The sequence below is a fragment of the Schistocerca nitens genome, chromosome 1 (genome assembly GCF_023898315.1).
Source record: "Schistocerca nitens isolate TAMUIC-IGC-003100 chromosome 1, iqSchNite1.1, whole genome shotgun sequence".
Lineage (NCBI taxonomy): Eukaryota > Metazoa > Arthropoda > Insecta > Orthoptera > Acrididae > Schistocerca > Schistocerca nitens.
The window spans coordinates 219,906,124-219,924,281 of record NC_064614.1 but is presented as its reverse complement, the minus strand read 5'-3'; the positions used below and the strand labels follow the sequence as shown (position 1 = coordinate 219,924,281).

Below are 18,158 nucleotides of genomic sequence, written 5' to 3'. Positions count from 1 at the left end.
TAATGAGTACAGAACACGGACTGAGAGTAAATCTAAGAAACACGAAAGTAATGAGAAGTAGCGGAAATGAGAACAGCGAGAAACTTAACATAATAATTGGTGATCACGAAGTAGATGACGTTAAGGAAAGCTGCTACCTAGGCAACAAAATAACCTATGACGAATATAACAAGTATGACATAAAAAAGCAGACTTACACTGGCAAAAAGGGTATTTCTGGCCAAGAGAAGTCTAATAGTATCGAACATAGGTCTTAAGCAGAGTAAGAAATTTCCGAGAAAGAACATTTGGAGCACAGCATTGTACGATAATGAAACACTGACTGTGGGAAACACGGAACAGAAGAGAATCGTAGCATTTGAGATGTGGTGCTACAGAAGAATGTCGAAAATTAAGTGAACGGGTAAGGTATGGAATGAGTAGGTTCTGCGCAGATTCGGCGAGGAAAGGAATATATGAAGAACACTTACTAGAAGAAAGTACAGGATGATAGAACACCTGTTAAGACGTCAGGGTTTGACTTCCATGGTACTAGAGGGAGCAATAGAGGAAAAAAACTGCAGGGGAAGACAGATATTGCAATACATCCATAAAATAATTGAAGACATAGGTTGCAAGTGCTACTCTGAGCTGAAGAGGTTGGCACAGGAGAGGAATTCGTGGCGGGGCCGCGTCAAACCAGTCAGAAGACTGATGACAAAAAAAGAAAAAAGTGCAGAATGAGATTTTCACTCTGCAGCGGAGTGTGCGCTGATATGAAACTTCCTGGCAGATTAAAACTGTGTGCCCTAGTTCGAGTCTCGGTCGGGCACACAGTTTTAATCTGCCAGGAAGTTTCATAAAGAAAAAGTGGCTAACGACCATTGTTCACAGCGGCAAATAAATTTGCAAATTTGCACGTCTTCAGTGGACCAGACAGCTCAGAATCTGGACAATATCTGACTTGGACGTGCATTGTGATCCGACGAGTGGCGATTAAACTTCTTTTCAAATGATGCAACTCGTCCAGTGCATGGACGACCTAATGAGGCAGTTAATACTCAGTGTGGAGGGTGAAGTACAGGCGATGGTGGTTCTGTGATGTTTTTAGGGTGTTTGTGAACTGTGACGTAAACCCACGCATCCTGCCTATCATGAACACGAATCTTTCTTCTACATCATGATGGGTATTTTTTGGACAAAAGTCGTGTTCATAGGTTTCACGAACACTCAGACACCCTATCGTACCTCGACTGGCCCACTAAATAACCCGATCTTAATCCCGTATAAAATTGTAATATTGGGTGTAACGTCATCACATCTTGGTAGCTATTCGGGATCTAGTCATCGATATATAGCATCGGCTGGAGACGTCATAACTGAAGATACTTTTAGACTCCCTTCCTCACCAAACTGAGGCTACTGTCAAAATTTAAAGAGGTGTTATAGGACATTAACCTTATGTCTTCTGGAAGCTGACCATTATTAACGTGAGGGATCATAAGATCTGTAGCAAGATATATTATTTTGACATTTAGAAGGCTTACTTTACTATTTTAAAGAGTAATATCCTCGGAAAACTGCTTGAATTGAGCTTCCGAGGACATCATTATATGATTTTCTCCCTTTGCAAATATGAAGTCAGCGATTGAACAAGAGACTGGTGTCACTTATGGTACTGCTGCGTGTGAGACTCTTCGTTCGCCCAACTATTAACAGTACAACATGCACAGAGCGAAATCGCGTCCTTTGTTCTTTACTTGCAAGCTACTTCCTTGAGTTCTAATTCCAACTTCGCAACAACTGTCCGTCATTTGCAACTAAAATTATGGACCCGGAAGAATGAGCAAAGAAGAGACGATTTAAGTTCTCAACTAAGACATCTGTGTCTCTATGTCCTGCTCTTCTTCCTTTTTTTTTTCCTGAACTGAGGATGAGGCATAGTGTTCTAAATTCTTAAATTCTAATGCGGCGGCCAGGTTTTTGGGTCTCACATCTGATTTTAAACTTCCTCGTTGCCACATCTTTGGGACCTGAAACCACGACCCAGAAACCTTTGAATGTTTTCAAGTAGTTGAAACAACTTAGTTTGTTGATACTGACTTTTGCTAAAATAAATCACTTTATTTTGCTACTTCACCGTAATATCCCTATGCGTAAATAATAATTCGATACATAGCAATCATTTATGACGACATGATTGATTACGCATAGGGATGATAAGGCGATTGTTTCTGTTCCTGAGAATGATCTTTTACTATCGAAACTGGCAGAAAAACAGTTTAAAACCTGCGGAAAAAGAGTTTACTTTTTGTTTCTAACTTGACATATTTTATATTTTACGAACAACGCAGTTCGTTGCCTCAGATACGGATAATAGCAATATTTATTTCCGTACGATCCGTTTCGGCAGCACGCTGCCTTTTTCAGGTCACATCTCTTAAACTATTCTGTTTAAACGTTTTAGTATGAGGTGAATATATATTCCAATCTCTGCCATTTATATGATCACACAGAAACATTAACATCACTACATTCCCACATTTCCATGTTTAAACTGGAGTTAAAGACATCTGTACAGGTAAGATATTTAAGTCGAACAGTAATATTATTACACTTAAATTACTCTACGATCGCTATTAACACCAAACGAATATTATCCTCACAGTAACTATGGAAAAGGTTATATAATTAACGAAGTTTACTTACACTAAAAGCATATGACCAAAAAATGAATGTTTTTATTCCACTAATCATAGAAAATATTACATACATTGAACACATTCTTAAGCAAAGATCTAGTAATTACGTGTTTATAATATTTCTGGATTATTGCTGTCTAGCTTGTCATTCAATAACTTATTTCCACATTTTGTGCCATTTCACAGCCTTTGTCTAGTCTACGAAAATGTTGAAGATCAATTTCAGTATCTCTGGAATGGGCGTTCAGTGTCATTAATGCACGTGGCTTTTGGTGATTTGGAGTAACTGTTAGTGTGGTATCTGTGAGCGAGCAAACTGTGGCAGGAGATTAGAGCGGCGGTTTCCCGCTGCAGAACACGTGGCTGGCGGTTGCTACGGGGCCGTGGCGAGCGGCTAGCGTGTACGCGGCGTTGGAAAAACCCGAGTGGACGCTCGGCAGGGGCGCATATGGCCGTGTTTGCGCTCTTGGAGAAATTTATATGCCACAGAAAAATTGATAAAAACAAAACTAAGAGTAACACGGAGGTGCGAAATGGCACTCGTGGACAGAAAAATATGTAAAGCTATATTATCTAGACGCGCCATATTAAAAGTTATTGTTGTCTAAAAAATTGTAAATTTATGAAAGTTCAAAAGCTAATATCTCGGCAATGCTTTGGTCGATTAATATGAACAAAGTGTCTACGGATGCGGCTAGTAATGCTGCATCGAGCATTCATAGCCGATTGAGCATAGTGTGTACCATTTTTGAATGAGAGGTCGGAATATGGGATTCGACTGAGAGAAACTGGTAATAAATAAATTTAAAGAGACTAAACTAGCGGCAGTATTCTAAAGTCTAAAGAGGTATTTTTATTTCTTTATTTATGTTAAGTATCAAAAATCCAGGAAAAGCAATATCACGCCACAAGAACATTATTTGTGGAAAAACGGAGGCAGATACAGAAAACGGGACCTTAAATTGTTATTGGCCGGAAAATTTCCACATTTTTCAATATACCATATATGTTTTTGTATTTAGTTTTAGAATATTCGAAATATTTGTCAAACATTGCTTTGAGTTAAGCAGTCGTTTCGAGGGTGCATAGGACGGCCATCTTTGATGACTGGACAGTTGGTTCTAAGCGACGCTAAGAGCAGGACGTTCCGCGTATCTGGGGATAGTAGTCGGTTGGTAGCCACGTTCGAAAGCGATCACGTGGAGAGCAATATAGTGGTTTAGGACAGCAGACAAGAGTGCATTTTGTGAGTTGTGAACAGACTGTCGAGTGCCGTGATCGCGACATATGAATTTCATAGTGAAGTGTTGTAGCATCGGTTGTTGAAGGCCGGCCTTACGTAGAAGCCCCTCAGATTGCAGTTAAGTGTTTAGTGACGAAAAATAAACCACTTGTTCAAATTATGAGTCAACTTGAGTGACTCAATATTTTAAATTTTTAGCCGCAATACCTGCCAGCATTGTTTTCTTACATTTTATTTCATCTTAAAAATTGAGTTTACGACAGGTGTGATGCGACACCATATGACGAAAAACGTAGCCAAACATTGAGACCAGCCACATCCCTGGGCCGCTTTATTCGTGCCATAGCACGTGGGAGCTTGAGCCAAACTGTTCAATGTGGAGTGCCCAATACAGTCGTATATCGTCTAAAGATTGTGATGCCTTGACAAAGTCGGCAACTCGCCTCGATACCACGCAAGATAGCGATGTCTCACTGCATACTGCAACAACGAATTGGAGTGCTAGTGGGGCAACACACTCTCTCCCAGCTCCGCAGCGCCGCCGCACAGAGGCCAATACACAGCCGAGCAGAGGAACATTCAGCCCAGTTCGTGACCTACGATCAAGCAGACAACATCGTCTACTTAGGAGACATGTGTCCGTCACGTCTTAGATTTAAGTCATTCTAAACTTTGTACTTCAAGAGAAGAGTTAATAAATGTGTACATCAAGTGATGCTTTAATGTTCAAAGACGCTTGTAAATATTCGGCATATTTATGTGGTAATGGATTGCGTAAACTTAAATAAATCTTTTTGTCATTCTTGTGATAAACTGAACTAATATTTCATATGTTGCAGTTCCACTCCAGCATCTCCCAGAGCAATAAAAAAATACCACAGTTATATCAGACGATTGTAGGTTCATCTGGTCATAAGAGTTAGTGCAATATTCCTACATGTTGTACGTTAAAGTGAAATTTTATTTAATTATTTGGCAGTTGCATTGGGAATTTTCTTGAAATGTATCAGTCACACTTAGTTCACAGCTGTATACAGGCTTCTTGCGATCTCATTTTGGTTATGGAAGCGTAGTCTGTCCCTACGCTAGAAAACAATACAGGGTTATTACAAATGATTGAAGCGATTTCACAGCTCTACAATAACTTTATTATTTGAGATATTTTCACAATGCTTTGCACACACATACAAAAACTCAAAAAGTATTTTTAGGCATTCACAAATGTTCGATATGTGTCCCTTTAGTGATTCGGCAGACATCAAGCCGATAATCAAGTTCCTCCCACACTCGGCGCAGCATGTCCCCATCAATGAGTTCGAAAGCATCGTTGATGCGAGCTCGCAGTTCTGGCACGTTTCTTGGTAGAGGAGGTTTAAACACTGAATCTTTCACACAACCCCACAGAAAGAAATCGCATGGGGTTAAGTCGGGAGAGCGTTGAGGCCATGACATGAATTGCTGATCATGATCTCCACCACGACCGATCCATCGGTTTTCCAATCTCCTGTTTAAGAAATGCCGAACATCGTGATGGAAGTGCGGTGGAGCACCATCCTGTTGAAAGATGAAGTCGGCGCTGTCGATCTCTAGTTGTGGCATGAGCCAATTTTCTAGTATGTCCAGATACACGTGTCCTGTAACGTTTTTTTTCGCAGAAGAAAAAGGGGCCGTAAACTTTAAACCGTGAGATTGCACAAAACACGTTAACTTTTGGTGAATTGCGAATTTGCTGCATGAATGCGTGAGGATTCTCTACCGCCCAGATTCGCACATTGTGTCTGTTCACTTCACCATTAAGAAAAAATGTTGCTTCATCACTGAAAACAAGTTTCGCACTGAACGCATCCTCTTCCATGAGCTGTTGCAACCGCGCCGAAAATTCAAAGCGTTTGACTTTGTCATCGGGTGTCAGGGCTTGTAGCAATTGTAAACGGTAAGGCTTCTGCTTTAGCCTTTTCCGTAAGATTTTCCAAACCGTCGGCTGTGGTACGTTTAGCTCCCTGCTTGCTTTATTCGTCGACTTCCACGGGCTACGCGTGAAACTTGCCCGCACGCGTTCAACCGTTTCTTCGCTCACTGCAGGCCGACCCGTTGATTTCCCCTTACAGAGGCATCCAGAAGCTTTAAACTGCGCATACCATCGCCGGATGGAGTTAGCAGTTGGTGGATCTTTGTTGAACTTCGTCCTGAAGTGTCGTTGCATACTGCTTTTTTGATTTGTTAAATTTTAAAAACAGTGTATGCTGCCTACATTCAACATTTACGTCTTACTTCCCTGTATTTCACAAAGCAGCAGGATTTCAATGTGGTAGATGCTGACGATGCTAGGCAAGGGGACTCGGGGTGGCAGCTCAATCATGTTTCCTGGCAATGTTCCCAGGATTCGCTTTCCAAAATCTTTACCCGTGCAGATCTGCAAAGTACGAAAACAAATGAGGCGTCATAATAAGAAATTTGTACTCTCTACCAGTTCCATTAATGCTCTATAAGTGATCAGCAGAGAAAGTTTCAGAAGAAACACATTACACACTTCTCCCATTTAAAAGCAGCGGCTAGGTATCAGGGCACATGGGAATCTTGTGAAATGGCCAAGCAGAAGTAGCAGCCAAACAACTTTTCAGGGATCACAATTAGTCCACTCCTCCGAGGGCTGTCACCTGGCTGTTGAGTCAAAGAAACATATAGCTGAGGGAAGAATGACTGGCAGTACGAGGCAATAAACTGTAGTTTTATTCATTTTAAGGCCAATGATTGATTAGATATATTTTCTGCTGTATTATTATAGATCGTTCTTTGCAGAACATCTCCCTTATATCACAATTTTTAAAACTGATATACAGGGTGAGTCACCTAACGTTACCGCTGGATATATTTCGTAAACCACATCAAATACTGACGAACCGATTCCACAGACCGAACGTGAGGAGAGGGGCTAGTGTAATTGTTTAATACAAACCATACAAAAATGCACGGAAGTATGTTTTTTAACACAAACCTACGTTTTTTTTAAATGGAACCACGTTAGTTTTGTTAGCACATCTGAACATATAAACAAATACGTAATCAGTGCCGTTTGTTGCATTGTAAAATGTTAATTACATCCGGAGATATTGTAACCTAAAGTTGACGCTTGAGTACCACTCCTCCGCTGTTCGATCGTGTGTATCGGAGAGCACCGAATTACGTAGGGATCCGAAGGGAACGGTAATAGACCTTAGGTACAGAAGAGACTGGAACTGCACATTACGTCCACATGCTAACACCTTTTTATTGGTCTTTTTCACTGACGCACATGTACATTACCATGACGTGGAGGACGCATAAATTGGCCAGCCCGTTCTCCTGATCTTACACCTCTCGACTTCTTTCTGTGGGGTACGTTAAAGGAGAATGTGTACCGTGATCTGCCTACAACCCCAGAGGATGTGAAACAACGTATTGCGGCGACATTACACCAGATGTACTGCGGCGTGTACGACATTCATTACGCCAGAGATTGCAATTGTGTGCAGCAAATGATGGCCACCACACTGAACATCTATTGGCCTGACATGTCGGGACACACTCTATTCCACTCCGTAATTGAAAACGGAAACCACGTGTGTACGTGTACCTCACCCCTCATGGTAATGTACATGTGCGTCAGTGAAACAGACCAATGAAAAGGTGTTAGCATGTGGACGTAATGTGCTGTTCCAGTCTCTTCTGTACCTAAGGTCCATCACCGTTCCCTTTGGATCCCTACGTAATTCGGTGCTCTCCGATACACACGATCTAACAGTGGAGGAGTGGTACTCAAGCGTCAACTTTAGGTTACAATATCTCCGGATGTAATTAACATTTTACAATGAAACAAACGGCACTGATTACGTATTTGTTTATATGTTCAAATGTGCTAACAAAACTAACGGGGTTCCATTTAAAAAAACGTAGGTTTGTGTTAAAAAACATACTTCCGTGCATTTTTGTATGGTTTGTATTAACCAATTACACTAGCCCCTCTCCTCACGTTCGGTCTGTGGAATCGATTCGTCAGTATTTGATGTGGTTTACTAAATATATCCAGCGGTAATGTTAGGTGACTCTATATATGTATATATATATATATATATATATATATATATATATATGTGTGTGTGTGTGTGTGTGTGTGTGTGTGTGTGTGTGTGTGTGTGTGTGTGTGTGTGTGTATGTGTGTGTGTGTGTGTGTGTGTGTGTGTGTGTGTGTGGGCGCGCGAAAGGAGAAAAAGAGAGAGAGAACATATGCAGAGTAATTGGAAAGGTTGTGCACAAATTGGTGGAGCTGATAGAGAGGTAGAAATACACCACCTTTCAAATAAGAAATTATGGCCTTGGAATTAACCGTGAGACATTACAAATCATTGAAATGTCAGTAATAACAGGGTTAATCAAAGCGAAGTTCAAAAAAATTAATGTACTGTTTCTGTGTACCCTAGGTGTCGGATCGAAAGAGAAGATCCAATTGCATTGCCACCTCGCTCTCATAACGTGATGCCTCTTGGTTTACCTACTTATTTATTTTTTATTTATTTGTCAATGTTTTGTGACAACACGTCAAGGCTTCGTGATCGTAACACCAGTTCCCCCCGAAGAAAATTCCTCACCAGGATACTTGCAGCGTCTGACAAGCCTCGTGCGATGCCTGGTGTGCACCAGGATTTTCTCCAGAGTTGTTTTGCCTTTTTGAACATCTACTGTAATGTACGACATTGTTACGTACATTATCTTCGTTGAACTTACTGTCCATTGATTGACTAGCTGTTTCTGGCATTCCATAGCTTCCACTGGCTCAGAATTACTTCCAAGGCCATAGGTTCCTATTCCAAAGTTGTTATATTTCGATTCCTCTGTCAGCTCCTTCAATTTGTGCACAACCTTTTCAATCGCTGTATTTAGCTTTTAGAAAAACATATTTTAATCCTTACGAACTTTTGATTTTCATTGTTTTTAACTACACATTTCTCGTAAGATTTTAATACATGAGGTAAAGACCTCCCTCTCATACACCCAAATATTAAGTATTATAACCGCCATTAACTTCTAATACAATGAGAAATCAGGTTAACATAGCCATATGTAATGTGCCAATTCGTGAAAGTACTCAGACATCTAGAACAGATGCTTTTGATTGATCGTATAACGGATTAGAGTTCTGTTTGTTGAGAATGGAATGTAATTATGCCACATTTCGGCCGTACGAACCCAACTATTACTAGTGACTGCGTTGCAACGTATTGACACAACTGGCTATTTGCTCACTTCCCGTGAAGCCATGTCCCGCCTAACCCTTGGTCATCACTCTGAGAAACTTGCTGCGTGGGTGGTAGCAGCGTCCATTTGTTGACGGATGGAACGTCTGTCTGTCTGCAGAACTCTTCGCCCGCCTGACGGGTACGACGAAGATGTGGGGCCAGAAGTCTGGAGTGAACAAAGCGTGGCACGGATCGCGGCCATATGTCCAGCTGTTCCAGCCAGAGGTGGTCGAGGTTAGAAGCTGCCAGCCAGGTGGAGGTGTTGTGTCGCGTGTGAACAGGTGTGGGTGGAGGTGTAGGTGGAGGACACTCTAACACTGACTCTGGTTCTGGAGCCGTGTGGCGGACGGTGGAGGATTATAAAACAAGACTCATCTGTTGGTGACATTCCGCTTCCCAGCAAGTACCAAATGCTTGTGTCAGGACATAGATATTCCTGGTTGGAAGATGGCGAACCAAATGCAACGTCACTGCCAAGTTTTCTGTAATGCCATCCGATGCAACACTTCTTTACGATCCTTGGAGACCTCATAAAAGAAATCTTTTATGTACCCTGTCTATATTTGAGTGGATTCAGAGGACACAAGCAGTCACTGGTGAGATGAACAAGAAACGCTTCTGTCGAAAACAATATTGTCTATACAGCCAAAATTTAACATTTGAAATATGTGATCTTTTGTGTGCAAACAAGGAGCCATATTTTCAGAGTAGTATGCTCCAAAAAAGGAATATATGAATATTTTTATCGTTTGGTGATGGCTCCATAATTCTAACAAATTGTTTAAAGAAAAGTCTTGTTAACAACTGTGTTGGTAGAAGGTGAAGGTCAATAACACAATACTGACCTCTTTCGTTTCTAATATTCCGCTTCTTAGCAACTGCAGTTCACTATGCTACGACGACTTTATACCTGAGTAGATCGTGACAAATCAAATGCAACAGCTCTGTCATCTCTGGCGTAACATCATGTCACGTAGCATAGAATTTTATTATGATACTGGGAGATGTTACAAGGGAGGTTATCTATCTACACCGGCGATATTAAATGCATGTAGAGGACTCAAGCAATCACAAGTGAGACAATTTCCTCTCTTGTGCCAGTGTGAACAGTTCCATAAATCCAACAAGAACTAACACAAATTGATGGAAAGTGTTTTTTAGCAACTGTGTTGATTTTATTCCAAGACGAGAGCTGTTGGACCAAAACAATATCTTTTTTCTGCAATGTGATTCTGTAATGGGCAAGCAGGAGACTAGCATTAGTTTCTGTTCCATCTTATACAACTATGTATCTCAATATTTGCATGTACCTAAACTTTTCTATTATTGTATAACGAAAAAAATGCAAAATGTTTTTTAATTGTATGAGATAGGATTTCCCTTCAATCATTTTCCAACAAACACATTTTATGGTACAAACTAGAAGTCTGGTGCTTTTTCTTTCGCAGCTCATAAATGCCGACTTACATGCAGCTCTTTCTGTACTTGACAGAACAGTCTGAAATTAGTTGCCACAGTTAGGTGATTGGTCAAAATCTGTAAGCCATTGGATTCAACGGATGCTACCATTACACCTGTAGTGTATCTGAGAAGAAATTCAATAACATTTTTTCCATGTGACTTAGCTTTAACAACTGCTTGAATTTAATGAATAAGAGTGATCGTAGAACATTTTACCTGATGCACTATTAGAGAGATACATACCAAAAAAAATGTTATAAATATAATTTTTAACAACGGTCACCAATCGAGGCTCCTGAAGTCATCTTTTTTAAACAGATCTGAGGACTTAAGACAGTGTTTCATATGCCAGTAAGTATCTAGTCAGTGATTCTGCTACCGTAGTTCCTGATTTTTAACACGCGACCTCTGTTTCCTGAATGTTAATCCCTCCTGTTACGTTCTTCATTTTCTTATGACATTTCTATATGTCACTTCGCTCTCGTACACTTTCAGAGTGCAATTAGAAGTAACTTAATTTCGCGATTGCTGCAGGATCTTGTTCTGGTCTTTTTGAGGTGATGAACATTTCAACCTTTCCGCTACTGGATACCTTTTCCCTATACAATGTAACTTTCTCTAAAATAGGAGAAAATTTTAGTAGCTGCAATTCTGAGCTTACACTACATACATAAGCAGAACGAAGACGAAATAGGTCGTTCATTAAGCGCTTTTTTTTTTTGAGGTAATATTATTTCTAGAGCAATTGCATCTTATTCTTTGTTTTACGTTAGTTAAATACACTCCTGACCAACTGAATTAGTCATACCTGCTATGCTGGAGAGAGAGTGATGATGGTGCCACGGAGAATGTAGTTTTTTAATTTACTTGTCAGAAGCCTATTTTTTACTGTACACTCAGCCACTCGCCATTCCAGAGCTGGACAACAACCGGTGAACAATTGTACCACCAAGAACGACCTAGGTGTCATGGAGTACCAAAGTCCTTGAAAACGCTCTAATGATGGAGATCTGTCACCTGGACTAATTAGTGACGGCACGCGTTCGTACACACCCATGGTTTGCACTACGTGAGGGCATCCAACCCGCCTTCAGCTACATCTACACTGATTGCCCAGAACATTATGACCACCGACCTACTACGGATAATATAAGCCGTTCCAGGTGATAGCAGCGTCACCTGGCGAGGAATGACTGATAGAAACATGCACGGTGCATGCAGTATCAATCAGCGCGCCGCCCATGTTTGGAATGGGGAACGCGCGCGATCTATCTGAGTTTGACCAAGGGCAGATTGTGATGGCTCCAAGGCTCGGCACGAGCGTTTCGGAAATTGCAGGACGTGTCGGGGCTTCGAGGAGAGCTGTGGTGAGTGTTTTCAATACAGGGCGAAACCAAGGTGAAAACGCGTCCAGACGTCATGGGGTTGGGCGGCCAACCCTCATTACAGATATCGGATGTCGTAGGCTGGGCAGACTGATAAAACAGGACAGGCGGCAAACTGTAGCGGAACTAACATCAGGCATTAATGCTGGGCAGAATACAAGTGTGACTGACCACACAGTGCACCAAACACTCCTAACGATGGGCCTCCGCGACCGACGACACGTGCTTATGCCAATGTTAACACCACCACATCGGCAACTGCGATTGAAATGGGCACGTGACCATCGGTACTGGATGTTGGCACAGTGGCAGATCATTGCAAGGACTGATGAATGCCGATACCTTCTTCATCATGCCGATGGAAGGGCACGAACCCGTCGTCTTCCAGTGAAAAGCTCCTTGACACCTGTAATGCGGGACGGAGACGAGGTGGCGGTGGCTCAATTACGCTCTGGGGAACATTCACGAGGGCCACCGTGGGTCCCGTGGATCTTCTGCAAGGTACCATCACGGCCAAAGAGTATTGCACACTGGTTGCGTATCGCGTACACCCCCTCATGACGAACATGTTTCCCGATGGGAGTGGCACTTTTCAGCAAGATAATGCGCCATGTTACAAGGCCAGGAGTGTGATAGGGTGGTTCGAGGAACATAGTGGTGAGCTCCAATTGATGTACTGGCCCCCAACTCGCCAGATATAAACACCATCGAACACATCTCGGATGTGATTGAACGTGGCGTCAGAGCTCATAACACTCCTCCCTGGAATTTACTGGAATTGTCTCGTGTGCGCAGAAGTGGTGCCGACTCGCTCCAGCGACCTACCAAGGCCTCATTGGTTCCATACCATGATGTGTCGCCCGTGTTACCCAAACCAAAGCTGGACATAGCGGCTGTTAGTTAACTGGTAATTTGGAAATTTGTGGTAAGTTCTGTGGGACCAAACTGCTGAGGTCATCGGTACCTAGGCTTACACACTATTTAACGTAACTTACACTAAGGACAACAGACACACACCTATGCCCAAGGAAGGACTCGACCCTCCGACGGGAGGGGGGGGGGGGGGGGAGCCGCACGAACCGTGGCGATGCGCCCTAGACCGCACGGCTACCCCGCGCGGCGGTTAGCTGGTGATATGTTCTAGGTGATCAGTGTACATCTACATATCTTCCCGGGAATCCACTATAAAGTAGATGGCTGAGGGTACATCTTACAAATATTATTTATTTACTGTTCCGCGTACTGAGCGGAGGAAAGCTGTCTGTATGCTTCTGTATACAACTGAATCTGTCTTATCTTATCCCCGTAATCCTTACGCAAGGCATGTAACAGCATAGCAATCGGAATCAGATTCTCTAAATTTTCGCAGGAGCTACGTCGTCTTTCTTCCAAACATTCACATTTAAGTTCCTCGAGAATTTCCTTCATATTTCGTATGGGTTATACCAACCTGTTACGGTTATAGCAGCACGTTTCTGAATTCGTTCAAAGTCTGCCTTCATGTCCACTCGATAAGGACATCTAACAATGGAACAAAACTATAGAATAGGCCGCCCCAGCTCAGTGGATCCCAATCTGGTGATAATTACCCCCTGAGGGGTTAAATAAAACTTTCTGAGGAGTAAAAACAAAATGAGCTTGACTACGTTTCAGTCATGAAACTAAATTATTTTTAGTAGATCATTATCGCAATTCTGTAAGACTAATATTGATTATATGAGTTATCAATAATTATTTATTATTACCCACATTAAAACGTTTAGTACGAGACACTATGCCGTGGAGATTACAGTTCTCCACGCAGTTCACCCACTACACACGTACTTTGTGCATTGTTCCATCCACCGATGACGGTAAAAGTATTATTATTATTACTATTAGTGAGGTCAGATACAAAGCATTAACAGACTTAAGTGTATCAGTTAGAAGTAAGAATCAAGTAATCGAGTGATTTACAAACAGCTTAGTGCTCACATTTTAATTTGGTTGATTTTAAATGGGAATGTAGGTGAAGTAAGTGCCTCTAGGGAGAGGAGTAGTATAGGGGAAGCATGTTTCGTAACAAATGTTCTCCCCTCTGTGTCTATCGTTATCTTTCTTACCTGAGCAGTAGTTGTAGATAGCACTCATAATGCACCAGGGAATGCTTCATCATTCGTTCATTCTCACACAACCACACACTCACACACACACACAGGTCCCCAAACATAACACAAGGAAAAGAAATGTGACACTCGATATTTATAGATGTGATATCATTTTGACAACGATAGCAATGAAAATAAAAAAATTTAAAAAACTGAATAGATTTGGAGCATGATTTATGACGCGCAAATATTAAAAAAATGTTTGGTAGACATGTGCAGAACCAATTATCTCGTTGATTCATTAGTTCGTGATTTAAAAAAGACACCCACAAAAACTAAATGTCATTCATCTTTCATCTTTTTAAAAATAAAAGTGTACAAAGATAATTGTTTTTCATTTTCAAGTCTATTAAACTGCTGATGCTGGTAATGGTGGGAGCAGTGGCGGAGGGGCGGGCGATGGAGGTACTAATATCTGATTGCACTCAGAGGTAAGGTTGGGAACCACTGCTCTAGCCTCTTGTCTGCGATCCACTTTACAGAATTACACTTTTCCAGAACCTAACAGATCAGTCTCCTATTCGCATGATTTTGGTAATGGTGGGAGCAGTGGCGGAGGGGCGGGGGATGGAGGTACTAATATCTGATTGCACTCAGAGGTAAGGTTGGGAACCACTGCTCTAGCCTCTTGTCTGCGATCCACTTTACAGAATTACACTTTTCCAGAACCTAACAGATCAGTCTCCTATTCGCATGATTTTATGTGCTTAAGGCGTTCACCGCTAATCTTGTAATCAAGTACTATCTGGTTCTTTTCTTATAAACCTTACATAACGTTTATTCGCATTTAAAGAGGCAGGAATGTTAACATGATATGAAATGGAGAATAAGGTGCGTCTGCCATCGTGTTTCAAAGGCTAACAGGACAGGTTTCCACACTCTAATGTGCGTCCGTTTGTTTACATCCCACAAGCGACCTGATTCTTCGATACCCTCTCACCCCACCCTTCTCCCAATAGATACCGAAATGTTGCAGAATACGTCCAGGAACTTCCTACAAGCGTTGAGGGATTGAGGGTACGACCCAACAGGTCGCATTACCTTAATCACATTGGCCATATGTGCTATGCCAACGAAAGAGATGTATGCACCTTGTATCAAAAAACAACCAAACTCTGTAAGTCGTGTGCAGCGGATAAGTAATCATGGATCAAAATTCTTGCACACCCTGAAGTGTTGCCTTCACAACCAGGACAAAAGTGATGCTGTTCACTACAAGGTAGGTGTCAGGAAGGTGCCATGTATTTAGTTGCTCTTGAGTTTGAGAGCCTAATTTAGAAATAGAGAAAGATTAAATTAGTTGAGGACACATAGTAGTGCAAGGCACATAATAGTACAGGGGTTTCAGCGCACAGTTCGAACAGCCGTCACTAGTCGGAGCTGTAGTCGCCGAAACATCGAAGATGGCGACGGTGAGAAATTTAAGAAATGCAAGATGGTGGTGGTTGGAATTTCAAAAAGTGTAAGACGGCGAAAGTATCTGTCTTGCTAACTTAAAAATGGTGAGAAATAGAAAGAAAATATCCAAGATCAGGGAACTAGCCCAGTTGTGATTTTTAATACCCCTGACATTACGATCTCCATACTTTTTAACATTATTCCAATTTACATAATTTAGGTAAAGCTTATATATTTTGATAAATGTTACAAATCGTCTGTATACTTCTGAACATGGCACGTAATTCACGTGATTCACATACTTTAGAACATGGCACCATCTTGTATTCTATTGTACTCTATTGTCAGATCGGTTACAATGCACAGCTGCTTTAGTTCCCCCATCTTGGATTTTTTAAGTTTCCCGCTAACTTAGCAGAACTGGGCTAGCTCTGCCAATTTCCATTTTTAAACTTTTCTGGCATTGTCAATTTGCGTTTTTCAGTTTCTCGTGCACGTCTTCTGGAATTGTTTGGCGACTGCAGCGCAGACTATGGCGACTGCATGTATTTGTACTGGAAGCCCTGGAGCCATTCTACCTATAACTAATCTCAAAAGTCGGTTACTAAACTTAAAGGTCAATAACACATGGACAATCTGGTGCAAAACAAATGGGCTGTTTGCAGAGAACTGAGTGTGAGCACAGTTGCCCCAGTAACAGCTGACAGAGAAACATGAGTGTCTTTCGTGTTGGCAGCCCATCCTGAACAGCAACAAGCACATCGAGAAGAGCGGAGACTACGTGTACCTGCAGCCTTGGCTCGGGACTGGTCTGCTCACCAGCGGAGGTAAGTTGTGCTCTACCGATCCTAATGTCTACTCACACACACACACGTTCACACAACATGCAGATTTTGTTGGATTAGTTTAGAACTCGTGGTCACTGGTTGTAAGTTATCAAAGACCACTAAATGTCTATTCTCCCACACACGTCCACACAAAACGCAGATTTTGTTGGATTAATTTAGAACTCGTGGTCACTGGTTGTAAGTTATCAAAGACCACTAAATGTTTATTCTCCCACACACGTCCACACAAAACGCAGATTTTGTTGGAATAATTTAGAACTCGTGGTCACTGGTTGTAAGTTATCAAAGACCACTAAATGTCTATTCTCCCACACACGTCCACACAAAACGCAGATTTTGTTGGATTAATTTAGAACTCGTGGTCACTGGTTGTAAGTTATCAAAGACCACTAAATGTCTATTCTCCCACACACGTCCACACAAAACGCAGATTTTGTTGGATTAATTTAGAACTCGTGGTCATTGGTTGTAAGTTATCAAACATTAGTAAAAACATAGCTCGGTAGTTACATGAGTAGCTGTTAGATTCTTGATCGAAAAGTTCTTGAATGTTTCTCACTAATCATGCCTTTCCACTCAGCTAATGGTTTGCGTATGTGAGAAATGTCAAGCTGCACCATGGTTCGAAGACCATGTGAAATTTTGGATTCTCCTCTAAGTAGCTATAGTTGAGTCGGCACACTTTGCGTGACAGTTGCAGTGGGCTGGGAGCGGCAGTTTCACAAGCCTGTATCAATCACAACTCGATTTTGTAAACGTATCTACGGTAACACCTCAGTGTTGTCACAGCTCTGTAGATGGGTGCTGTTTTCGCCTCTGTAGCCGTCAGCACTTCACAGTTGAAAGCGTGCAACAGCGCTGCTATCTGTCCGTGATCTTACGCCGTCTCGACTGTGTGTATGTCAAGTTTTAGAAAAAGCTATCGCACACCACCTAGGAACAGACCATGTGTAGTAAATAACTGCAGAATTTAAAACATATTTTGGGATCAGGAAGGTTTAATTCGATCTTAGTCATTCACTTTCATACCTCCGCGTGCAACTTGGTATTCAATAAACCGGTATTAATTTAGTTGTAGGGTCAGAATTCACCAAGAGCTGATGTATATACCTGTCATTGAGACGATCAAAACATTTAAAATAAACCACATATCCATCGATGGTGTTGTAGAGATTATGAACGTCTCAGGGAGTTTCAAATCAGCGCGCAGTCTGCTGCAGAGTAAAAATTCGCTCTCGAAGGTTCTGAACGTGAATCTTACGTTTTTCTGGTTTTCTGGAAGTGGATACGAACTCATTTCTGCTAAATGTGTGAACTACGTTTGTGATAGTAATTAGCTGAAATTTTGTAACTTCCGTAAAACAAAGTGAAATTAACGAGCGACGTGGAGCATTGCTTACTACACGACACTACTATTTCCCAGGAGGAGGTCCGAATTCCCGTCTCACCATACTCATTTCAGTTTACTGTCGGTTTCATAAACCACTTCAGGTGAAGATTGGCTTGGTTTTTTAAAAGGCCAAGACGTCCTTATCCCACCAATGTCCAGAAGAGCAAGAGCTCTCCAATGATCTCACCAAAGTCGGAACACTATATTCTAATCTCTTTTACTTTTTTTACATCTCTCTGTGTGGAACGATATCTGCCTGCAGGCAAATTAAGGTCGATGGTCGGTAGATTGGAGGACATTTCTGCGACCAGTCTTACATCGTTTCGAGTTGT

The 18,158-nt window shown here is 41.7% G+C and overlaps 1 protein-coding gene across 1 annotated transcript in view; it reads left to right on the top strand.

Moving 5' to 3' along the window:
• LOC126237430 (cytochrome P450 4c3) overlaps nucleotides 1–18,158 on the top strand; it is a 348,050-nt gene that overhangs the window by 51,607 nt on the left and 278,285 nt on the right. Inside the window, exons 2-3 of the mRNA XM_049947583.1 lie at nucleotides 9,316–9,431; nucleotides 16,325–16,419. Coding sequence (XP_049803540.1) covers nucleotides 9,316–9,431; nucleotides 16,325–16,419 — 211 coding nt within the window. The remainder of the gene's footprint in view (nucleotides 1–9,315; nucleotides 9,432–16,324; nucleotides 16,420–18,158) is intronic.